Source organism: Mustela lutreola, chromosome 17 (genome assembly GCF_030435805.1).
Source record: "Mustela lutreola isolate mMusLut2 chromosome 17, mMusLut2.pri, whole genome shotgun sequence".
Classification (NCBI taxonomy): domain Eukaryota; kingdom Metazoa; phylum Chordata; class Mammalia; order Carnivora; family Mustelidae; genus Mustela; species Mustela lutreola.
Window position 1 is genome coordinate 13,784,100 of NC_081306.1, and position 26,249 is coordinate 13,810,348.

Here is a 26,249-nt window from a genome sequence, read left to right on the forward strand (position 1 = left end):
AGGCTCCACGCTGAGCACAGAGACTGACGCGGGGCTTGATCTCATGACCCTGAGATCACAACTGAGCTGAAACCAAGAGTCAGACGCTTAACCAACTGCGTGCCCCAGGAGCCCCGTGGATAGCATTTGACCGAGAACCGCAACATTACTGGCAGCACCACAGCTGCCCGACCGGACAGCAATGTGATGGCCGCAGGTTGAGGGGCTCTGTGCAGAGCCGAAGGGATGAAGAGCAGGGACAGGAGAGCCAGCTGCCCCTTTAGCGCCAGATGCCAGCCCCATCGAGGAAGGACGCCCCCACTCCACTGAGCCTCCAGAGTGAGCAAGGCCCGCTGGTACCGACACCTTGCTTTCTGGTTTCTGGCCTCCATGACTGTGAGAGGACAAGCATGTGTTGTGTTGTCGCAAGTCACCAGACTTGTGGTCCTGTGTCACATGTTGGGGTAGGGGGTATCTGCTCTGTACTGCTCCATGCCAGGCTCTGTGTGACACACGTCATGTACAGATGGGGAAGCGGGTTCTGAGAGGCGACCTGATTTGCATAAGGGCTCAGGGCTGTAAGCGGCAGAGCTGGGAGGGAACCAGGTAGTGTGGGCTCCGGAGTCCACAGCAGGGTAGGATACCGTCCCCAAAGAGCACGGCCGTGGGGTGATACAGGCCCAAGCTTGCACCCGCCACCCTGCCATCCCGCCCAGAGCCTGGGCCTCTCCAGCCTCACATTCCATCACCACCAAGGAGGTGGATATGTGTGCCCTGCCAGGCTCCCCACGACGTCCGTGAGAGGAACTGAATCCTGCCCTGTCATCTCCCGAGGCCCAACCCAGACGCAGCACTCCCAAGTAGCGCCTGAAGGAATACGCAAGAGAGGGTCCCGGTGTCATCTGCTGCTAGGGACAGCCCTTTCAGAAGCTGGGGGTGGGGGCTGGCTGGAAGACATACTCGTCCACGAGGAACAGGATGACTACAGCAGCAAATCACTTCCTCAGCTCACCCAAGCCGGCCCGCTATGCTGTCAGCTCTGGGAAATGCCAGATGGGTGGGAGGGAGGGGGTGGGGCAGGGGGGGTAAGCACATCAGTCCCAGAGAACAGCTGAGGCATCTGACAAGCCCTCAAAGTCCAGGCTGCAGGACTCCAGGGATTACGGCACTGAGAACAGAAAGTGAGAACGAACTGAAACTGAGCTCTCTGTCCACCAACACCAAAACAGCACATTCCAGAACCCGCCTCCTGGACAGCCTGCCCTGTGATGGTCAACGCTGGAGACTAGCCAGAACTCCAGAACAGCACCTTCTGGAAACCTCACCCCTCCCTCCCCCAACACACACCAGTGCCTCCCATAACCAGCTACACAATGGCCTCATCACCACTGGGCAGCGCCCACTTGCTGGCGCTGATGACTGAGGAAGCCAATCAGCGAAACCCTCAATTAGAGCCCCAAACTGTCACCACAGAGATCGAACACAAGGAGCAGGGCTGCCAGCAAGAAATCAGCCTGATTTTCAATCTGTCTTGTATCAATAGGCAGTAAATAATGAAGTTTTGCTAATGAACAGACGCCAGGCACGGGGCCATTTAAAAGCCATTTTACGATCCCATTTTGCAACATGGGATGTTTCCCCAACACCCTCTGAAGTGGACGACTTTTCGCAAGGATGCATTTGGAGGTACGTCAAAGCAGCAAGGGCGCACAGCCCCGTACCCACAGCCGCCCCCAACTCTGCTTCTCACACGCTGGTGACAGCAGCCAGGTCACTTCTCTGTGCTGGGCTTTGTTTTTGCCTCAAGGAAACAAAGGGGCAAGATAGAGGGGGAGACCGTGGCTGTTGGCAGCCTGGGGTACCCCCTTACCGCTAGCTGTGTGCGGAATGAGCCCCAGGATGAGCACCGAGTACCTCAGCTCCATCCGCAGACTCTGTCCTCGTGGTGCTAGTGCCTGGCTCAACACTGGTCCATGCACAAAGTTGCTTTCATCGGAGAGAATGCAGGGGGCTCGGGGGGCCACACTGGACAGAGTCGCATTCTCTCTCTTCACGGCAGCTGGGAGGGTGAGCAGCCCGGCACCACCGCTTACCAGGCTCGAAGCTCTTCAGTTACCTGACAGCTCACGTCCTTGCTCTGCTGACCCTGGTTCGGCTCAGGGTCTGGGCTTCTCTCATTGAAAGCACCCTGATACAGAGACAATGGCCCCTTCCAGGTTCCAGCATTTCTTTTATTCTGTCTGCCTTCCTACGAAGGTCCGGCCCTAACGAGGAAAACCCAAAGGAACTCCCTCCGCCCCTGCTGCCACGGAGGGCCTGGGAGCTGGCTGGGGACACAGACCACGGCAGGGTCACCCCTGATTCCCAGTTCAAAGCACAGTACCCGGGACTCGGGAACCCCAAATCCTCCCAACACAGGCACTGAAGGACCAGATCACGAAGACAAAGGCTTTTCATCCATGGGCCCCCGGATAAGCTGGACTTCTGTGATCAGCAACGCAGTCACGGCCATGACCATGTCCGGGCGTCACTGCCCGGGAGCACTAAGGAGGCGCCAGGCTTTCGAGCTCAGCACATACCGTTTGATGGAATCCTCACAACTGTTCTGAGAAGGAAGGTGCCACCTCTGGAGGTCACCAGGGGCACCCACAAAGAACTCTGCTCTTTCCAGATGCCTGGTGAGGCCACACTCCCGCTTCCACCTGTGATGAGATGCATCTGGGGGACTTACCTTGCCACTGCAATGTCAGAGAAGCAATGTGTGTCCTACCTGGGTGGGGGCTTGGAGACAGAGTGTGCGTGGCCTGGCTCTCTTGCTCCTCCCCCTCCATCTGGGTCTGGGTGTGGAAGGTGAAGAGATGGCAGAAGCCCAGGCCCCCCAGAAGGGACACGTAATGCGAATGGGACATACTATTTTGTTTTCTGTGTTGACGGTTTGGAGCTGTTTGTCACTGCAACATAACCCAGCATACTCTTGAATCCTACACACCCACCCCTATTTTATGGATGGGAAAACTGAGGCTCAAAGAGGGGACACACCTTGTCCGAAACCATGCTATTACTGAAGCAGAGAGGCGTGGGAACACGGGAAGCCTTGGCCCTTGTTCCTCAGGCTCTGAGGAGCTGTGCCTACCCTCCTGGCCAGCCAGCATGGGGCTCTCCCTGCCAGCCGGGCCCACAGGGCTCCTGGCTGGAAACCTCAGGCACCAGAACAGAGCAGCTGGTCACCTCTGTGTCTTAGAAGCCCACATTCTGCCCTAAAGCACGGCCACATCCCACACACCTGGCTCCCCCAACCCCCATACGGGGGAAGTCACAGGCTGGAGACTACTTCCAAGGGGGTAGGATACAGCAAGCAACAAGGATGGAGGGGAGAGACAGAAGGAGGACTCGAGGGCCGGACCAGGGAGGCCCAAGTACAGCCCTGGTACAGAAGTCCTGAACAGAAGTCAAGCCCTGCCACAGAAGTCCCATACCACACATTCCTACACACTCGACTGCTTTTTTCTATACCATTGACTCGAGAGAAGCAGTAATTTTGACTCTGATGCATCGTGACTGTAGAGTAAACCAGAACCAGTTATAAGGTCCTGTTTGTCCACAAAACAGCCCAGGATTGCTCAGAAGCGGTGTAGCTTCTCCCGGCGCTGGACTGACGAGAGCCTCCCCCATGGTGCCCGCGAGGGGACAGCCAGGTGAAGGAGTACATGTGCTGGGCCAGTCCCCGGTGCTAAGCAGCCTTCTCCAATACTTCCCAGTGGTCCCCATCTCCCGGCCTTCCTGCCCTGGTGTGGTCCCCTTGCCCTGAGTACACTGAGATCCCCGGTGGCCTGCCCTATTGGGGTGGGGGGGTTGAAGCGATGAGGTGCCGCCTCTGGAGGTCAGCTCCTCTGCCCCTGCCAGTCTCTTCTGCGTTCACGGCTTGCTCACTCTGATTGAGCAAACGGCTGCCATGAAATCAGGTAGAAAGAAAAGAGGGGGCCTCTAGCCAACAGCCCAAGAGGAGCTGAAGCTCCCACACTGAGTGGCCGCGAGGAGTGGAGGCGTCCGTGCAAGAACCAGGCAGGTGAGCGAGGCAGCAGAGCCTGCCCCGGCCGGGCCTTGAGCAGCCTGCAGACCCAGCCACCGTCCTGACTGCGGCCTGGGAGCCAGAGGCTTCTGGACCCACAGCAACCATAAGATCGTCAGGACGGTTATTTCAGAAAGTTGTTTCTGCCACTAAGGTTTATAGCAATTTGTTACGCAGAAATAAAAGAACCAGGACAATCCCTGAACAAATGGGCTGGTGAGCTGTGGGCGCTATTTGCTGCTGGTGCTGTCCCTTAAGGAAGAGCTGGAACACCGCCAAGTCAGCCTGGAGGGGCCTATGGGAGCTGCTGTCCCGGGCCCTCACACGCTGAGACTGTGGTCAATCCCGGGGGCGTCACGCACGTCAGCCCAGCTCCAGGCTGGGGGGCTCCATCCATCCACCACTTGCACTGGTGTTTACCAATGTTCTGTCTTAAATCAACGTACCTATTTGACTTAGAAGATTTACTTAAAAATGGATCCACTCCAGCAAACAGCAGACCAGCGCTACCGGCTATACACAGAAAGCAAAACGGAGCCAACGGGTGCAGAACTGTAGGATACTCGATGTGTTTGTGGTTCTGAACATGGCCTGTGTTACACTCCCTTGGGAGGCCCTGGCCCCAGTCCAGAGGCTCCCCTCCAGCCGGCCTGGGGGGCGCAACCACGGCCTCAAGACTTCCAGCTACAGTGGCTGACCAGCACCCTGACCCAAGGCCCACAGCTACCGTGGTAGGGACCCCAGAGTGACAAAGGCAGGAAAGCTGCACCAGTGCTGCTGAAAGTGCCCCCCAACCCCCTAAAAAGAAAACAACTCCCCTTCCTTGCAGGCCCACTGAGCTTAACACCTGACTCGAGCCACCGGAAATGGCCCTGCCCAACAGCAGGACCACAGAACCCCACCGTGGGAGTGTGGATCCAAGGACCATGCCGAGGCTCCTCTCTGGGCAGTCCTCCCCAGGGGACTCCTTCACAAGATCACCGGACCTCTGAGCCTCAGACACCCCTGGGTCATGGGGTGGGTGTCTCACACGGGGTTCCCTCCCTAATACAGACGGAGGGCCCAGGGGACAGCCTGGGCCCTCCGGGGGCCTGACACCCAGGGAATGCAGACATGCTACTACCATGGCCTTTCTACAGAACCCATCAGCGAGGAGTCCCCCACACTGGATCGGGGGGGTGGGCACAACCAAGACCAGCAGGCAGGGGAAGAGGCGGTATTCTCCACGCCGGCCCGGGACGGAGGGGGCCCGTCTCCTCCAGCCAGCCCCGGCTCTCCCAACAACTATTTCTCCAACAAAGCTCTGGCTTCTTCTGACAGCCCCCAAGGAAAGCACGAGTTCTCTCTGTGACGGACGAAAAATCTCATATTCAAATTGGAAACCGTTTAAATCGAGACATCAGGAAAATCAGGGGCGGGAGACATATGATAGCTCCTTACACATGACAGGAAATAAAAAAAGAAAACAGCAATGTTGATCGTCTTCTGACACCGACACGCGTGGTCCCTCGCCGGCGTCTGGAACCGGCACAGACTGTGTAGTGTCGGTCACGTTCACCCAGTATTTTCTGGGCACCCATGCACAGGCCGCTCCAGGGAGAAGTGGGAACGCCCAGTCATTCGTGCAGCAAGTGTCCCACAGTCTGCACCTGGCACTGGGGACACAGGCGCGCAGAAAAGGATGAAGGAGGGAGACAGCGCACCAGCACCTCCGTGCCAGCTAGCGGTCAGTGCTGGGAAGAAGAAAGCACGGGGGTGCTATTTTATGGAAGCACGATGAGACGGCATCTGACCCCCTACTGTGGATAATTAAGATACAGTAGCTCATCTAATTTAAACCTCATACAACTCTCTCTGGTGGGCACCCCCAGTCCCGTTTCCAGACGAGCATGTGAAGACTGGAAAAGAACGCTGCTTATCTACCCCGTCACCTCCTGCTCACAAGCACTGGGCGGCAGTACCTCTTGTACTGGTGCCTTAGTTTCCTCGTCCCTAAAATGGACACGAGAGTACCTACCTTTGTGGGCAGACTGCCGCACATGAAATACTTAGGAAAGAATCTGGTATATACTAAATACTCAATAAATGTTACCTACTGTTGTAGGCTGGAGTATAACCACCATTCCTTTTTTTTTAAGGACTTCATCATCTATGCCAAAGTAGGAAGACACTCCCCACCAAACCGGTGCATAATACGTATAAAGGAACCATGCTAACTACGCCAGCATGCCCTCTGCCTACCAGGCCCGTCCTCCTGACCAACTCCTACTCATCCTTCAAACCCCAACTCCACCATTTCCCCTCTGAAGCCCTCCCTACCAGCCCCATCAATCACTTAACCCATCACTGCGCTACTACCATGGCCTTTCTATAGAACTCCGTCTCTTGTTCACACATTCATTCAACCAATGTGTCTCGGGAGCCAACCACCTGTCACATATCATCACACTCCATCACAAATGCATGTGAGCTGTCTCTGGGTCCCCTCTACTGCCCAACCAACTTGCGTCCAGCTGCAGAAAACTTAACTGGGCCGAGTTCAACAGAACCAACTCATAAACGCAGGAGGGCACCAGAAAGGCAGACACACAATCGGTGGCCCGGTGGAGAAAGAAGGATTACAGGAATTCAGAGGGGGTCACGGATAAAAACAACTCAGTCCTGACAGGGCCACAAAGGGCTGGAAAACAAGCTGGACCCCCAGGGAAAGATCTAAAAGAGCAGGAAGGAAGGAGACGCCAAGTCATGTTCAGGAGTAGAGAAAGCCATGTCTCAGCCAAATGTCAGAAATAGGGAAGCTTCATGAATATACCTCTGTCTTTGTGTAAACGCATAGTGCATCTGGAAGGACCGAGACAAGCCACCTCCTAGAAAGATCTCTAGGAGAGGGACACTTGTATCCTGTCCTCTCTTCAACATACAGTTTATATCTGTATTATTTCATTTCTTTCCCAAATATATTCTTGTTTATGTAAGTTAGAAAAAAAAAATTAGAAGCATGTCTTCTGAAAGACAGAAGGTAGAGAAGCAAGGCAGGGCACAGAGTCTGAAGAGCAGGTGCACATAAATGCAGGGGCAGAGCTCCGTGAGCCAAGAGCCAACAGTCAGCGGCGAGGAAGGAGGTGAGAGTCAGGTGCTGCTTCGGCATCTGCCAGATTCTTTTTACAACAAAGCTGAAAGAGACATCAGCACCGTGTCAGGGTGCTGGGCGTGACAGATGGTCGTGGGCCTTGCTGTGATGGAAGGGAGATGATGCCCAGGAGAGGTGCACACACACATGCTGTCAAAGGGAGGGATACTGCCAGGACAGCCAGAAGAGAAGAAAACCACTTTCCCAAGGGGAAAAAAAATCCAAGGGGGGACTTGGGCTTTTCCAATGTCATCAGAAACTTCGGCCAAGTCAGATCTTCAATGTCCAACTGACAACACAAGGCACACCTCAAACCACAACCACTCATGTTGGTGTGCACAAGTTTTTGAGTATCTGGTAGAAAACCATTTGAATCCTGGTGGATAAGATCATTTTCCTTCAAAGTAAGATCAGCCACTCTGCAGTCCCCATGGCAGAGGGGCTCAGGAACATGGTGGACAAGGCCAAGATGGCGCCTGTCCTTCAAGAAGAGGTCATTTCCAGAAGAACAGACTAACGGAGCCAGCAGTTCCACTTTTTCCCAATTCATCAGGGATCCCTTTAACCAAGATGCATCTGTTCCAATCCAATCACGTAATCTGCTGGTATCCCAGAAGAGAGACACCACAACATATCTGGGCAAAAAATACTCTCGATCCCACAAAACAACCAGCCAGGGACTCCATTTCTATGAATCCTACAACAAAAACAGTATTTTGTTTTTGTGGAAGAACATAAATCTACTTGAATAAGATGGGGAAAGCTTCCAGAGGAAACTGTAAGGTCATTCTGATACCTAGATGCCCCTGAGTTTAAACTGCTTACTGCCCAATGCAGCAGCCCTGAGTTTATAAAGGGCCAGGAGACAAGAAATGGAGATGGGCCTTTATTAAAAAAAAAGGAAAGAAAGAAAGAAAAAGATTATAAAAATTGGAAAGAAGGTTTTTTTAAAAAAGGAGAAAGTCACATGCAATTAGAAAAGAAGTTAGAACTGATCAGAAGCACAGAGGGAAATTTATTAAATTAAGGAATAAGTACATATAATTGATCTAGTGACAGGGTTTGTACAATTATTATCCTGTGGTTATGTACCCTTAGAAATACTGTGTGTGTTAACTTAGCAGAAACAGGATTAAGTTAGGGATCAATGGGTTTGTCTTGATGGGAAAGACTAGTAAGACACGGGAGTGACAGAACGGAACAGGTCAGAGCTGTCTATGTTTCAAGGATGACAAAAAGCGGTCCAGACAGTGCTAGCCATGGTCTAACCACGTGGGATGGAAGTCCCAGCCCAGACCCAGGTCCACAGATCAATCACAGCACGCCGCTGGGTGCCTCGATCACAGGAACCCCTCTTCCATGCTAATGACATGATCCTGAGAACTTACGAGTCAATAAAACACACAATGGAGGGGCCTGGGTGGCTCAGCGGGTTAAGCCGCTGCCTTCGGCTCAGGTCATGATCCCAGGGTCCTGAGATGGAGTCCTGCATTGGGCTCTCTGCTCAGCAGGGAGCCTGCTTCTCTTTCTGCCTCTCCCTGCCACTCTGCCTGCTTGTGTGCACTCTCTCTCTCTCTCTCTGACAAATAAATAAATAAAATCTTTCACACACACACACACACACACACACACACACACACACACACACACACACACACACACAGTTGTCGGGAATAAAGCAACACAGGGTCTGCAGGTTGCTACCCACCCCCCGCCCCGGAGAAGCCCAAGTGTAGCCTGGGAGCCGCTTCCACGGACGGTGGAGTGAGATCACAGCTACCTTAAGACATAAATCAGAATGGGTGCTGCTGGCACCAACATTGTGTGTGGTCTTGAGCACAGAACTTTGGTTCGCCCGAACATGAGCATCTGGGTCACGTGAAAACAAACACGGAAGAACGGGCTCATCTCAGGAAGGGCTTGCTGGTAAATAAAAGAGGGCACAGGTCCCGTGGGCGCCAGAGCATCCTGGCTGCCACCGCCTGCCGCTGCCTCCTGACCTTGACTTCTCTTCCTTCAGAATCAGGGCCAGGAAAGGTGCCCAAGTTATCCCATCTAGACCTCGATCTCCAACCAAACCACAAAGCAGTCAAACCAGAGAGATGCAAATCAGGTAAAACAGATTCTCGTCTTTGACCTTCCCAAGGGCAGAGCCCGCATCTTGCATGTCCACCACAGCCCTGCCACGTGGCCACATTCTGTGTAAGCCAGCCAGACCGCACGTGAGCAACCGAAAGCAGCCCAAGCCAGGGACACCACTCCCCTTCTCAATGCACAGCTGAAATCATCACAGAGCACGAGGTGTATCAATCTGGACTGTTTTGTACCTCGCCAGTGTTTCCTATTTGCATCAATATGAGACCCACTTTGGGGCAAAGCTTGCACATGCTGCATCTGCCAACAGACACAAAACTCTTATCTTCATGAAAATGTATTTTCAAAGTTCTGCACCCATAAGCCCTGGGTAGGCAGGCGCTAACCACCCGAACCGTCAGCTGGAGCCTCTGGGGCTCCCCCATGAAACCCAACCACCCATGGGGACAAAATAGCCAGCCACAATGCAGGGCCCAGTTTTTAACCCTAGCACGTCAGGGGAGACAGACTGGCCGTCTGGAGGGCCCTCTGCTTTAAGAGCAAGGAGCACGTGTTCACTCAGGGTATTTGCCTGGGACAGAGATGCTGGGCTCCAATAGGGGCTTTTATTCTGGGGCCCAGAGAGGTCTAAAGCAGGTTCTGCAAGCATCTTTCTGGATGATTTTGTGTCAAAAAACTAACATTTCTAAGCTAAGCCTCTATGTGAGACATATTTTTAGTAGCCTCTCTTAAATGGCACTTTTAAAAATAATCTCCTTCAAGACGGTAGACGATTAAAACACTGATGGTCCAAGTACTGAATTTAAAAGCCTCTTATAATTTGGGACACGATGTTTAGAGCTGCTGTGGGGCTGCAGACAATTTGGTACTTGATCATTAGATATTCTGCAAGTGCCACCCAGCTGAAAAATATATTTCTTATTAAGCTTCTCTACTTAAATAGCATCAGCCCCCAAATGAGATCACTCCCTCTGAAGGCTTTAACGATACCAAGAAAGTCCCAGGAAGCATTTCATTTCAAAGTATGCCATATTAAAAAACTTCGGATGAGGTTTTTTTTTTTTTTTTCCATCCATCTCGCCCCTGAATTTTAAATTACTTGTCTTCCTCTCCCACTGGCTCAGTCATTTCCACAGGAGAGGAAGGTGTCCCGTGGAAACACCAAGCAGCTTAGAGCAAGGATTAAGACCAAGTCTGTTATCCAGTAGGAGCCAGGAAGGCACCTTAATGGATAATCAAGGTTCCTGGTTAACAGTGTTACCATGGAAACCACAGGTGCACGGTCAGATTTACACACCACATGCACCAGGAGGGACACCATGCACGAGCCCGAGAAGAGGGAGAGGAACACGGGGCCCCTGTCTCAGGGAAGCTAGCGGTCTCCAGGTGTAACAAAGTTCAGCACAAAGTGGTAAGAGAGTGTGACAAACGCTGACACCCCAAGAGCCATGGAAAGACCGATTAGGGGCTCAACAGGGGCTTGGGAGGGCTGCAGCCAAGAGGGGAGAGCTCACACAGGCTTTCAGGGAACTTGATTCTAAGGCAAGTCGCTTCACGGGGGCCCTGGGCAAACCACACCAGTTGGCCGAGGAAGAGGAAGTGGAATGTTTGTCAAGACAGAAGTGACGGACAGCGAGCTTCTCCATGCCACGCAGCAACGTGAGTGCTCACGGGAGGAGAACACGTGGGAAGGAGCAGGGAAGGCAGAGACAGAGCGAGCCAGCTGCAGACAAAGGTTCAGGCACAGGCACGAGACAGGCAGGCAGACAGAGACCAAGGCACACATGGGAAGGGGCAGAGAAAGACAGCTGCAGAAAAAGGCAGAGGCCGAGGGACAAAGAGAGGAGCAGAGAGGGAGAGGGAGAAGCCGGCAGAGCGGCAGACACAGGCACAGGAACAGAGAGAGAGAAGCACAATGGACAGAAGAAGGAGCAGAGAGGGGGGCTGGAGAGGAAATGGACAGAACAGGAGAGCAAGAGCGAGGACCACCTGCTCTTGGAGGGCCACCGTGGAGGAGGCCGTGGGTGTCCCGGCTACGGTGCAGCTCATGTGGCCAAGGGCCTGGCCAGCTGGGGGTACGTGGAAGGCGAGTCAGAGCCAGCCTGCTGCACCCCACAGCCACAGGCATCACCGCCTCCCCTCCAGTCCCTGGGGACTCCTTGCCTGGGAAGTCCCATGAGACAAACCATACATCCATGATTCCCTCGCTAGCTAGTACGAGGGTAAAGTGGCCCTAACCTTCCCAAATGCATTCCTCCAAAAACATCTTGGCAAAGATGCTCCTTGGGGAAATAATGCTAGGAAATAACGCATATAGCGCATGTTCTGTCTACCCCCTTTGGAGAGCTAGGAGGCCCCATGGTGAGAAGTGCTACAGCAGAGAAACCCACGGAACATGCTCTAGGCTAACATTTTTCAAGGTAATTCCATCACCATGCCCCCCTTTCCTATAGGCACCAACTCTGCACACCCTCTGAATCATTGTTCTACTTTTGGGAAACTGCCTCCTCTCGATTCCAAGTTTCCAAAAGAGCCCTTTTGATATCAGGATGAACGGATTAGGAGGCTTAAAAAAAGAAAACCACTTTGATGTACAAAGTGAGACGGGGAGACAAGAAAGGCAGAGATCCATTTTGCAGGAAGGCAGTGGCAATGTGTGAGAGCTTCAACCACAGAGGAATGGGCAGTCTTTAAAACCACCCAGTGTGTTGGCCTAGAGCACAACAGACACCACATTTTGTTTGAAACGAACAAAAGGAAAAAAGTAAAATAAAATAAAAGAGTGAGCGGCATGGTATTAAAAAAAGACAAAGGATGGGGTCCGCATTTGGGGCTACCACGGAGCCACGTGCCCCGGGCTGTCATGATACCTCTCTGCCCACCCCAGCACCCCCACCCCGCCCCCTGCTGTTAGCTGGGCGGAAAACCTGCATCTCTCAGGCGCAGAGGATACAAACGCACAGGAGCGCCAAGCACAAGGTCAATGGCTAACCAAGGGGGAGTCCCCTCTCCAAACAGACAGAGAGGGTACGGGTAAGAGAGCAGTAATGGGGTGCAGGGAGCCGGGGACAGGGGGAACGGGGGCAGTGACGTCACACATCCTGGAGTCACACCCCACAGTCATTTCTTCCGCCTCAGGAGAGGGGATTCAATTTAAGGGTGCTTGGGACAGAGAAACAGAGACCCACCATTGGGGCAGAAACAAAGAGGAATCCAGCTTCAATTATGTAAAGTGAGACCAAGTTTGCTTCCCAAGCGGGGACAAACTCGCAGGTAATGAGTCGCTTGGCCTTCAGCTCTCCCCGCTGAGGACTTTAATTGACCTCCCTGCCTTACAATCTTACAAGGTTCTATTTCTCTGTCTCCATTTATTATTCAAAGCAGGAGCTGTGCTCCCAGAGAATTCTCAGGGCTGTAATCAAATCCTGCTCAAGGAAAAAAAGAGAAAAGAAAGAGAGAAAAAAACTCCGGCACTCATTCACATCTTACACCAGAGGGGGAGAAAGAATAATGAGCAGAGTCCTAAAAATACTTACATTCAAAAAAAGAAAATGAAAAAACTTCAACCCCTAATCCCAAACTCATTCTTAAAATAAGTGACTTGGCTTAGAAGTCTGTAATATCACAAAAAGATAGCACTGCGAGCAAACCATGTCCTGGCTCCTATCTTTGCAAAAAATGATTTGGTCCATGCAGTGCTCTCGGGCTCTGCGCGGATAAAGCCACGCAGTCACGGAGAACCTACTGGGTGCACCGTGCCGCCAGGCGCTGTGCGCTCGGAGATGAAAACGCCCGGGCCCTGCCTCAGCGGTCTCCGGCTCAGTCCCCAGGGGTGCCGCACTACTCCCCACTTCAGAGAAGAGCAAACAGAAGTTTCCAAATAAAGCTGACTCTGTGCTGCCCCCGAGGCCCTCCAACACCAGGGTGGTGTGGGAGGAAGTCTAACCCGGGGGCAGCAGAGAGCCAGACCCCATGGAAACGAAGGGAGGAGAGGCTGAGATTCCCTAACACATGCCTCTCACGAAGAGAAGCCTCCAGAACTGAAACCCAGCTTCCAACTTCCTCCGTCTTTGGCCCCTGCTGTTTGACTCTGGGGAGCTAAGCAGAAGGGCCCGAGGCAATGATGACAAGGTCAAGGTGTCCTCTGGGGCTCACTGACCAAATGGCATGCCGTTCCCACAGCCTTCAGGTCCTTAATGACCACTTTCCTCTCTCCTCCCTGTGGCCATCACAACCTGCCTGCAGGGAAGGATGACGGTCAGGGCTGCCTCTGTGTGAAGGAATGTCACTGTCCTTAAGGGCATCCAGACTCGAAGCAAAAGGAGGGTGGCCTGGCCGAGAGAAGGTAAGCCTGCATGTCAAAGGGGCCCAGGAAAAATCTGGATTCGACCACCTCCTACCTGCAACTTTCATTCATTCGCCCAATTCTCTACTCAGTGAGCCAGCCCACCTTACCTCGCGCCCAGCACAGGAATCACTGGGCTTCCAAGGGCGTAGGAGACAGAGAATTTGCTCTCATGGAGCAGAGAAGACAGGTAACAATCAATGTGGTATACCACAATGAGGCATGGCGGGAGCCTCAACCCTTCTGTCTCATCTGCCGTATAGTTTTCTTTTAGACTTTATTTTTGCCAGAGAGAGAGAAAGAGCACACAAGCAGGGGGAGTGGCAGGCAGAGAGAGAAGGAGGTTCCAAGCCCCATGCAGGACTCCATCCCAGGACCCTGAGATCATGACCGGAGCTGAAAGTAGACACTTACCCACTGAGCCACCCGGTGTCCCCCAGTTACCATATCTATAGAAGACAGTAACACCCCCATTTGTCACAGGCTTCTCTTCAAAATTAAGTGACATTAGAATGAGCATGAAGACCCAGTGCACACCTGACACACTGTTGGGAACTTGATAAATCGTGAGCTGGCGATGGATGCTGGCTCCCCCACCGCCCCGCCGAAGGGTTTCCTCCAATAGGTGGAGGAGAATGGAAGGTGGTGATCATCCTCTCCAGGACCCTGGAAATCTCCCAAGGCACGATCTCTGGGGCTTCACCCAGCTGATCGGAGTCCCACGGACTGCCAGACAACCTTCAAATCCAAATGCAGGATTTCATGTCATGCTCCCCGTTATCATAAAAATAAGAATGAGAAACTAAGTATCCATCAACAGGGGTCTGGTTAAATAAATTACTGGATTACCAGTTCAAAGGAACACAGTGTAGCTCTTTAAAAGAATGAGGTGGACCTGTATGTAAAATAAAATTTAAAAATGTCTTAACTACATTGTTAACTGGAAGAGGAGGGGGGAGTTGTATTCCAAACAGTAACTAGAACAGGCACCTGGTTACTAAAACATTTGGGAACGTGTACACAACTCACTCCGGCATCCCTCATTTCTGGAAAGACAAACCCAACACTAGGGGTCATTACTGACTCTGGGGGGAATCCCAGGGGGCCAGCGATAGGAGAGAGATTCACGCACTTTTCATTACAAGCTCTTTTAGGTTACTTGGCTTTTTAGCACGGGTCTACCAAGATTTGTCAAATGTCCAAAATTTTCCAAGTTGCAACTGTGTAAAGAAAACTCCAGTCCTAGAAGGCACACAGATCTGTCAGATCTCACTGTAGGACCTTGGCTGAGTTAATCCATATCAGAGCCTCAGTTTTCTCTTACCCGAAAGAGTATCATAATAGCAATTACCTCCAGGGTCACGGATGATTAAATGGAGCACTAAAACCTTAAAAGTATTTCAATTTGGGGCAGAGCTCAATACATGCAACCTATTAAAACAGGAGTTGTTGACTTGGAACTGCTGGTTCACTGTTTTCATCGCCCGGAAGGAGAATGCCACACTGAAGGCACTTTCTGGAAACACATCTGCCAGGAGTCACTGACCTCCCTCCAGCAGAGAGGACACACAGGCACTCCTCCAGGGTCCACACTGAACCTATCTTCAGGAACGGGACCAGTCCTTGGTCCTCGCCTGCCAACAAGTCCCGCTCGGGTAAGGCGGGCCTTGGAGTATGCCAGGAGGCAGACACAAAGGAGCCACTTGCCCGCCCCCAACACCAGGTCTACTCACAGACCGAAACACAAGTCAGCACAGCGAGTTCCCCGTTCCTGCCGCCCCACTGTCCCTTCTCAGCGAGGGGCCACAGATGGCAGGAAAGTGAGAAGCCACACTGCCCAAGTCTGTTACATGAGACACAGCTGGGAAGGACACAGAGAGGGGCCCTCGGGACCTTGCCTGGAAGGGCAATGCGTAACCCAAGGGAACCCACCCATACCTGTTCTCCCCAGCCCCCCAGAGCCGGCAGAACTGGAGAAGGAAAACAGACTTTGTGGACAAGCAGAGTTTGACTCCAGCTCCATCATCTGTCTGGAAGATTCGGGACCTCTCCAAGCCTCAGTCAAGCTTTAAGACGAAGATGAAATAACTCCCATGGAGGGTTCTTCGTGCAAAACAGGTACTTAGGAAATGTGCTTCCTTCTTAGGAAGATGCGTTTCTCCCTAATGAAAGAAATCTACAAAGCTCTTGTACACATTTTGGACATGTGAGGGGTGACAGAAACCAACTCAGTCGGGGACTGCACCACAGGGCGGTAAGCACAGGCGGTGACAGTCACATGCTGATGTCACATAAAGGAAGTACACACGACCACCTGTGAGGGCAAGGTACCCCCACCCCTGCCCAAAATACCTACTCGCATCCGGATTCTACAGCTAATGAGCAATTCAAAGGAAAGGCAAAGAACAGAGGAACATGCTAAGGGTTACCATGGGGCTGCAGCCAACAGAATACTACATAGGAAAACAGTTCAAAAGGCCAGGTTTTTCCATATTAGCAGAAACAGGAGGAGGAGGACAATGGAGGGTACGGTACCAATTAGGAAGCTGAAAAGATTATCACCCAACTGCACTGTTTGCACAGCGCTAAAACCCTGCTGAGCACAAATAAAAAAAAAATTTTGAGACAAATGAAGAACACCAAACACTGATGGGACATTTGAGAATATTAAGGAATCATCGTTAACTCTTTAGGTAGGATGATGGTACTGTAAATATCTTTTAGTGATAAATACTGAAATATTTATGATGAAATAATGCAACTTGGATATGCGTCCCAATAATCTGAGATGGGAAGGGGCTGACCCCAGTAAGGATGAGTCAGGAACGGCCCGGAGTTGATTACTGCCAGAACTGAGTGATGATGGGGTTTCATTTAATGATTCTCTCCTTTTCCACAAAATGTCCCCCTTTTATTAAAAGGCTGCAAATAAGTCATAGTCTGGTGGAATATTCAAAACATGCATAAATAAAAAGACAGGTAAAAAACCTCTAGAAATCGGCAAGAAAACACTTGCAACCCGACAGGAAACAGGAGCAGGCAGCAAATCACAGAGGTGGGAACCGAAATAACGAGCTGGCCAACGGCAAGGTGGTCCGCTTCACTCGCGATGAGAGAAACACAAGTTAAAACCCGCCTCACACCCAGAAGTGTCGGTAGGGATGTCTAAGTGTTGGCAGGAACCCCTGCATGCTGACAGAGGAATCAGAAACAGGTATTTAAAAAGAAAAAACAAAAACAAAAAACAAGTAAAGCTCAGTAACGCTTAAAATACCGTCCCGCGCAGCTCAGCGAGCTCGCCCTCGGGCACAGGTGTCAAGGGAACCACCGTGCAGCGGATGCAGGAAGGGCTAGTACGGGACCGCCACGATGGGCAAGAGACCGGCAGAGCTCGTGCGCTTCCCAAGAGAAACACCGCCCCAGAGACAGCGATGTTCACAGGAGAATTAAAGCTCCATCCCAGCCCCCCGATGCCAAGTGCCAATCCAAGAAGACACAAGCAACCACGGGGCGTAAAAAGAAGGCAGCGAGATGCCATCAGCCAGTTCCGGGTGGGGACATGACCCAGGGTCTCCCACAAGCACGCGGCAAGAAAGAGAGCGGAAGGAGAGCCGGAGGAGGGCACGACGCACGGACGGAAACATCAGCGAGCGCTCTGCTTTGTGACGGCTGTGGACAGGGGTCGGAGGAGGGAGCAACGGGACATCAGGGGCAGAGGACAAGCTTCAGGAGACGGAGGGGCGATGCGGGTCACACCTAAGGCCACACCACCTCGCACTGAAGACTGGCTAGGATGCTACATTTCAGCCTCTGTTTTACTCAAGTCAGAACAACGTGTTAAAATGAAACACAAAACACAAAAGACATAACCAATGACAACACACGGACCTCACGTGGATCCTAATCTTTAAGAAACTATAAAAAGTTATGGAACAGTAAGAAGTTTGAGCACAGATATCCGATGGTATAAAAGAATGGAGGGTAATGGAGAGATGGTGATATATTTATGGTTTCCTTTTTTTTTTTTTTAAAGATTTTAAGATCTATACAGAGTGGTCTATAGAGGAAGTAACGTCTAGTATCTGAATGAAAACAACACAGAGGGGAGAGGCAGGTGCGGTCACACAAACAAGACAATCACCGAGGACAGCTCTACTTGACGAATCTGCGTAAGATTCTTTCATCTGTGGGCATCTGACACAGCACACAAGAATCCTTCGAAATGAAGAAGGTATTATAAACCCTAGAAGAGGATGAAATGCTCTCAGCATCAGGGCTTGCAAAAGCAAAATTATGTGAACAACCTGACTATCCATTAAAATGGGACTGGGTTTCGCTTATCATGGTACTTCCTTCAAGACGGAACTCAAGAGTCAAGGAACTGAATGAACGAGACCAGACTCCCCCCCCATTCCCCCCCCCCCCCCGCCGCCAACCATGGGGGTTTGGCCCCGCTGCTCAGGGAACGGCTGGCAATGCCTGGAGACATTCTTGGATGTTGTCACGGCGTGGGATGCTACTGGCCTCTAGTGGGTAGAAATCAGGGGTGCTGCTGAACATCTATAGAAAGCAGAGAACAACCCCAACAAGTGGATGCCTGAAGCTGTGGACGGCCCTGAGCCCTACGTACAACCTGCTTTCTCCTTTATGTGATGCCTATGACAAAGTTTACTTTGTAAATTCGGCACCTAAGAGATCAGCAACAACAGCGAATAGAATAATTTTAACAATATATGTAATGCAAGATGTGAATGCGGCCTGTCTCCAAAATATCTTACTGTCCTCTGTTCTCCATCCTTGCTCGTGGTGATGAGAGAGGACACAACGCCGACATGAGGAGACGGAGGTGAGTGACGGAGGCATTGTCACGCAGCGGTCAGCTAACGATGACCTTCTGACAAGTCGTCAGAAGGAGGGTCATCGGCTTCCAGATCGTGGCAAGTGGAACCACAGATATGGGGGATCAGCCTAAGGGACCCGAAGAATGAAGGAAGCTACAGTGTTAAAATCCTCTACTAGATCTGTGTGAGACAGTCCTCAAACCACAATACTGACTTAAAAACAAGGGTCAGGGAGATACAAACAGGTAGCACTACGTCAGTAACAGTTACAACATGAGTAACCATTACGTTAGTACAGGTTACCCAAAATCCAAGCCTGCTGCTCAGGGAAATTTAAGTAGTGAATATAAAAACAGGAAGGAGAAGGCTATACACAGATTTCAGAATATTGACGATGGGACGTGGTGTGGCATGAAACATCGCAAAGGGGAGGCTCCTAACAGAACTGGTATCGTCGTGTTTGTTCTTCCCGTTCCCGCCCAAAGCAAACCCAGCGCAGAGAAGGTTAATGCATGCAAAATCTGGATGGTGGGTACCTGACAGCTCACTCTTTCGGTCCCCTTGACATTGCCAGCACTGAGCAAACTTAACAGTGTGACTGCGGAAAACAGGTAGAAGAGCGAGTCGGGGACCTTCCCAGGTGGGAGCACTCACCGGTCCCCGAAGGTCAATGAGCTCCTGCCTCATCTGGGACACGAGGGCCTCCTTGGCCACCAGGGCCCTGTGCAGGCGCTCGTTGAACTCAATCAGCTCGCCGTGCATCTCCGCCACCTGGAACACACAAGCAAAACACGGTGAGGCTCAGAGGACAGACCCGCGCCCCACCCCCAGGCATGGGAGCCACCTTCTCCAGGGCTGCCAGTCATCAGCGAGGCCGCAGGAAGCTGTCCAGGTGGGAGACACAACACTGCTTACCTATGAACTGTGCAAACCTGGCTCTAGGCCAAATATATCTGTGACTGGGTTGATGTGAATACTATAGAACCAATGGTCTGAAGTTCATGGTCAGGAGAGGACCCTACCAGGCCATTTGGGGCCTTCGGTTTTTATCCTTCATGGACACTTCTCTAGCAAAGGCTCTCTTCCTCATCTGAGTTGTGCTTGCCAAGAATTACTCAGCTAATGGCATGCTTCTGTTCCTCAGGACCTCGGTTCTGCAAACTGGGAACACAGAGCCAGAGCCTCATGGCAATGGTGACAGTGATGGTGACAGAGCCTGCTGCAGCGGCATAATGAGCCCTCGGTCACCGCCTCATCTTTGCCAGGGACATCCCTTCCGAGTGCTCCCCGCATCTTCAAGATGCTGCTCCTGAGGCAGGTGCTAGTATTCCTGCCTTACACAAGGGCAACGACGTCAGAGTAGCAGCAGCTAGCTCAAGGTCATACCGCCAATGGAGGGCTGACTCCGGGGGCCTGGCTCTCGACCACCGGGCCAGACGTCACAATTCTACCCCTTACACCTTGCCCACGTGCAGCCCGCTCGGGCCTGCCGTAAGCCCTCGAATTTGGGCACATTTATTCAATACTTTTGGCTCATCCGAATGGAATAAGAAGAGGCCGGCATAAAGCAGTCTATCACTGATGTACAAAATGGACCCCAAGTCTTTCCACCTATCAACTTACGGAAAGACCAATGATACCCTATATGGGCAAAAGAGAGTAATTTCTCTGATTACATGAGTGATCTTGTTGTGGCTTAAGATCGAATTCGACTACAATTTATTTAAACATTTTGGAGAGATGTGAGAAGTCATCTTGCCATGCTCTTCAGGAACCTTGCAAGAATCTTGCTACCATCTTAAAGAGAATCCCTCAAGAATTTAGAGGTCAAGAGAGTCTCCCCAGCCCTGTCCCTGCTGCTTTTCCCAAGAGACCACCTCTCCTTTATATTCTATTTAAGACAAACCTAGTATCAGACGCCTTATAATAAGGACTACATATGAAATCTAAAACATAATGTCAGAATTAAGAAGGGGTATAAGGAGACGTTTTGTGGGAAAAGAAAGGATCATTAACCTAAGTCTTGGGGCCTCAGGAGGAGTAAAGGGGGAGGGCTCCTTTTTTTTTTTTTTTTGATATGTTATATACAAGGTAAAAGGCATAAAAGGAAATACACAAGATATTAACAATAGTCAAGGGACAGATTTTCTTGGCATTTTTTCTACTTTTCCTTACTTTTTAGTTTGCAGATAATGAACACTCTTCCATTTATCAGTGGGTAGAACCACTGGGGCCCTTTAAGGAGTGAAAATTCTTCACCTGAAACTAAAGGCAGCTTTGGTACTATCAGCATAAAATGCACGGGGCTCCCAATCACATCCTGAGGCTTCCTTCAGCTTGCTCTGTGAATCTCCACCCTGTTCGTGGCAGCCCCCCACCCCCCTGCTGCCCACCTCTTTCAAACCCATGTGAAATGCTAAGTGAGAACAAAACAGAAGATCTTCCAAGTACAGTGCAATTAACAACGGCAGAATAAGTCACTGAGTTTTTTACCAGCTTTTGGTACAGACCTCATATTAATATTTCCCAGTTGTGTTATTCCTTTTGTATTGGAAAAGCTTAAGACGATCTTCTTCGGGTCTTTCGCAAGTAAGTACAATATTCCTAATAAGGCCCATGCGGATCCTTCACACAGAAACCACCCAAATCCGCCATGAGCCTCCCGGGGCAGAGAATCCTTTTACCACACGGCAAGCAGGAAACACACCGCTGCCAGTATTAGTGCTGAATGTCTGCTTCTGGACCCCCACGAGACAAAATGCCACCGGCATTTCCAAAGCAAAGCTAATGGTTTGCTTTGTTTTTGTTTTTCTTTGTTTTGCAGCGGAAGCCAGAGTGTTAAAACGATTTTCCATAAATGCATAAAACATCGAAACATCCCAGCCTGCAATGGTATTTATCATGAGCTGTCAAAACCCCGGTTCTCTTTTGCAGCCAAAGAGTGACTTGACCATGTCCGACAAAGCTTTCCTTTCGCTGGAAAATAGGGGGGGCTGGGCTGGGGATCCAATGGAAGGGAGGAGATAAATTGATGAAATAATTCCAAGTAACCATTAAAACTGCGATATTCATTGTTACTCAGCGAGGCTCTGAAACTGAGTTTCTAGATTAGATACCCCTACAGACAGCCATTGAGACCAACAGCTTTGATCTTACATAAACCATGCTGAGCTTACTGTTCCTTGAATAACTCCTCCCAAGTCTAGTGTAACCAGAAATGGATTCAAGACTCTGAGAGCCTCAGAAAAGGAAGTAGAGATTATAGAAACAAAGGCAGGCAGCACCACCACTGCTGGCTGGAGATTCTGCTAGGCTCTGGGGGTACTTACAGGTCTCACCTGACCAGTCTTTGTTTTCAGCAGTCACAGAGAGTCGCAGAGAATGGCACAGACAGACACTACCTACCCTTCAGTCCATTCTCGGCCAAGCAGATGAAGTGATCTTCCCAAAGCAACATCTGGTATCATCACCTGCTGTTTAAAACCTTCACTGCTTCCCACTGTCCTAAGGATAAGTAAAACCCAAACACCCTCGTGATCACCCACCTCTCTGACCTCATCACCTGCCCCCTGCCCCCGCATGTAAAGTCACTCAGTCACAGGTCTTCTATGTCCCACAAACGTGGTGAGCTCTAGGAGGTCACCCTGAGATGGGGGAGAGAAAGGCATATCCAGCAGAGGAAACTGCAGGTGCAAAGGCCCAGAGGTTGCCGGGGCTGGGGTAGGGGAGCAGCTGAGACAGGCAGTTAAGGGCTCAGATTCTGGTGCAAGATAGGCCTGCACTCGATCACTCACAGCATGCTCTGGCACCAGTCTCTCAACCTTGGAGAGCCTAGAGCCATTCACCTACAAAAAAGAGATTCAAAACCCTACCTGGGGCACGGGGCCACTGTGCGCCCAACATGAGCGGCCGCACCTGACTGGCTGGGCACTGTGTCTGGGTGTGACAAGTGCTCGGTGAAGGAGAGCTGGGTGTACAGGGTGGGCGGTCACATCAAAGGGGAGTAGAGGACAGGGATGTCTATAGCAGCCAGATGGAAAGGGGCCACAGGTGCCTACCAAATAACTCTGCTGTGGAGACAGACTCATTGTCCCCCAGTGAGGAAATGTCACCAAGAGAGTTGCTAACCATGTGCCAGGCCTGGTTGGGGGTGGGGGAGCAGGGCAGGCAAATCATGGGGTTCAGCTCCTAGAGATCAAACTTAGAGCTTACTGAGAGAGGACATCACGGAAGGCCTCCCCCAGACAGAACACTCAGAATCCCTCACTTCTCCCCTCAGCCTTGGCAGCTCCCCCCAGCCCCGGCCCCCAGCCCCTCGCATGATGCCCAGGGCCCTTGGGAGAGGCAGCCTCTCCAAGTGCACAGCTCATGACCCTGGTGCTTCTCAGTCACTTTCCGAGTTTGGAGAGAAGACAGTAGACCTCTGACCCTTCTAAGTCACAGGCTGTTTGGCAACATCGATCAAACTTTTAAAATCACTCCCCTGTGACTTGGCAAATCTCTGTTGGGGAATTACCCAACCCCTCCACTTGCATCTGTGCCCAAAGCACTGGTTTAGCTCCAAATGGCTGGAACCCACCTAAATGCTCAGCCACATGGGATCAGGAAAATTGATCGGACTCACCCCCCTCTCTCCCACCTCTGGGCCCGTGGCAGACATCACTAGTCGCTTGCCGCACTCCTTCCTCAAAGATACGCTCAGGCAGCCACTCCCAGGTGATCAGAGACCTGGCCCATGGAGGACACAGACTTGGAATCCCTGGCATAAGCCATGAGGGAAAGCGTCATCGGGAAGGTGACATTTGAGTTGGGCTTTGGAAGACGAAAGCTTTGGAAGTTCAGAAGACTGAGCAATCCATTCCAGCTGGAGCATCAGAGAAGACGATTTCCAAAAATAATGTGGCTGTGAAAAAGGCTTTTAAGTCTGTGAAAATCCCAGGAATTATCATAATTACCTGCCAAATCACGAAAGAATTATAAATTAAAAAAAAAAAAAAAAGCCTCTAGCATTTCCTTTGATATCGGAACTTTCTATCTAATCACATTCAAGCAAATCATGCTACTCCCTCCCTCAGCTACCTAATTAGACACTTCCCTGATTAACTAGACCAAGACAAGCCCCAAATTCTAACAGCAAGTGAGGTCCTTCTGGACACATACCCCAAATCACGCGAGAACATTCACGCCGAGGTCTCGGCATCGTTAAGCCTTATAAAATGCAGAGGCTGCTCTTTGGTGTCACATACGTAAGCTGCAGGGAGGAGTGGAGAACCTCTTCCCGTGATGAGGACACGGCACCAGGTAAAGACTAAGACCCTGTCAGTGCCCATCTTTCTTAATCCACTTCCGGGCACCAACTGCGCTCCAGCCCTTTATTCCCGGGATTCTATCCGTCCACTCACAGGACCCTCACTCGTATCCCTCCCGCAGGCTGGGCCTGTCTCCCTAAGGATGAGCCTTGGGGCTCCGAGGCGCTGGGTTGTGAGACTGAGGTATGGGAGTCAGGAAGTGGCGGGGTGCGATGGCCACGGTCTGTGCTCTCTGCACGCCATCCTGGGCTACGGGAGCAAGCTGAGCCCTTCGGGGGTTAAGGAGATGAGTGTACCCCACAGAGCGAAGGCAAGTAGTGCAGTGTGGACCAGTGGCTCCCCAAAGGAGCTCATCATTGGCCACTTGGAGGGCTTTCGAAAAATACAGATTTCCGGTCCTCACTCTCAAAAGCTGACTCAGTGGGGCAGGGAATCCAAAGAAATGCTTTTAAAAGACCCACTGGCCACGATTCACTTAGATCTGGGAGTCACCTGAACAGACCAAGGGGAAGCATTGCACATGCTAAGCTATGACGTGTAGGTAGGCTAGTCCCCAAGTTATGGAAAAGTTATTTGGGTTTTGCAAGTTTGCAAAACAGTGATGTCACAGAAGCTTCTCCACTTGTCAGCTGTCTGCTTCCAACTTCTCACTGAGATGAACAAAGCTACAAGCCAGAGACAAACTACCTCAAGCCACGGGCTGACAACAGACAGCAGCCGTGCAGCGGGGCACTTGGAACGGTGCGGCCCATCTGCAGCCAGGCTAAGGGGGGGCGGGCGTGCCATGATGCAGACAGTGGGCGGAGCTACCAATCTGGGACAAAGGACGAACAGGAGTTGACAGTAAATATCTACAAACATTTACCACAATTTCATACTGCTATGAAATCCACGAGTTCCATGGTTTTTCTAGATTTTTTTTTTAATTGTACATGTCAGTCTGCAATGACATGGAAATGTTTTTAAATGTTTTAAATGTTTTTAAAAACCCAGCTCTTCATCGCAGGTAGTTTGAAAGGCATCCATCTACAACACAGATGCTGTATTTGAAACAACGTCTTAGGGTAATTATCAGAAACAGTGACAAATGATGATGAAAAAAGAAAGCCAAAATAGGATCGTTTTAAGACTTGAGAGAATTTTTAAAAAGCGAGATAGCACCGATGCTATCAATATCTGTCCTTCCTTTGGATGGATGTACATCGTGTTCTTGTATAGTGTCAATCTGGACTGGAAAACTAAGACAATTAGGAAAAGTAAGTAAAATACTGAGTATCCACCCCCAGCCCAGGACACACAGGTCTCAGAAGTCCTGGAAAAGTTCTCACGGCCATGGCCCTCTCTGACCCTGGTAGGCTGACCCTGTCCTATGGTTCCTGACCCTGCCCATCTCCCAGGGGAGGAAGGTGAGGTTCGGGGGCTGAGGAAAACTCAGGCCACAGAGTTCATGAGTGACAGCTGAGATCTGATCCCGGTTTTCCTGGCTCCAAACCCCATACTCTTTCCATCACTCAACCCCTCGGGTGTTGGATAAATCACCCAGCGAGGGAAATACTGGGACCGTTCAGAGTGAGAGGAAGCCTAGGCTTGGAGAGGAAGAGAACAACGGTACTTCCTCTGCCCCAGGGCTGCTCCCCACTCTCCCCAGGAAGCCCTACTGAGGCTCCCCAGCAGGTGAATGCTCTTCCTTTGCCTCATATCACAGCTGAGGGAACGGAGGCCCAGAAAGGCTAATAAGCACCTTCCCCCGGCCACATTGCAAGCAAGAGTCAAAGTTCCGAGGCCATGTTTCCGACTCTCTACCAGGCCTCTCCACCCACCACCACCAGGATGCTGAGCCGCTGTCTCAACAGCACGGGGCCTGCCAGGGCTGACCAACCTAGGCTCAAGGACTCAGCACTGCCCCAGGCGAGGAACACCAGCACACTCCCTCCCCCACCCCCAGGACAATGCACGGTCACCCATACACTGGTGCACACAGTAACGTACACACACGCCAGGAAAGCGACAGTCACACACACAGGTGCACACACCCCCGAGGACAGGGCAACACTGCAGGTACACGGGTGTGCATGCATGTGAGCAGAGACACACCGACAAAAAGGTCCTGTCAACCCTACAGGGGGCGGCTGCCACCAGTGGGCAGCGGAATACAGCCGTCTGGGCTCCGACTGCTCCCATGGCCCTCAGAGCCTCCACAGGCCCAGCCCCAGGCTGTTTGTACAGACACCCACCTTCAGTCCCCAGAACAAGCAAGAACCTCTGCTAAGGCAGGCCCTACTGTGGCATTCAGGGTCCAAAGGAGAAAAGCCCAGAGAACATTCTGGCAGTATGCAGGCACCAGGAGGGGCCTTCTACAAAGTGGTTTTTGTTTCATGTGAAGACATTTTGGAAACCAGTTTCTAGGTGACAATTTCAATATGAAGACATCCCAAGGAACTGTCAGGTATTACTTCAGGACAGTCATAATCAGGACAGGGTA

At 51.4% G+C, this 26,249-nt stretch overlaps 1 protein-coding gene across 5 annotated transcripts in view; it reads right to left on the reverse strand.

Annotated features, from left to right (window-relative positions):
- SNX29 (sorting nexin 29) overlaps positions 1–26,249 on the reverse strand; it is a 475,417-nt gene that overhangs the window by 145,052 nt on the left and 304,116 nt on the right. For all 5 annotated transcript variants that reach the window (XM_059154575.1, XM_059154573.1, XM_059154577.1 and 2 more), the window contains exon 16: positions 19,113–19,229. In XM_059154575.1, the coding sequence (XP_059010558.1) occupies positions 19,113–19,229 (117 nt within the window). The remainder of the gene's footprint in view (positions 1–19,112; positions 19,230–26,249) is intronic.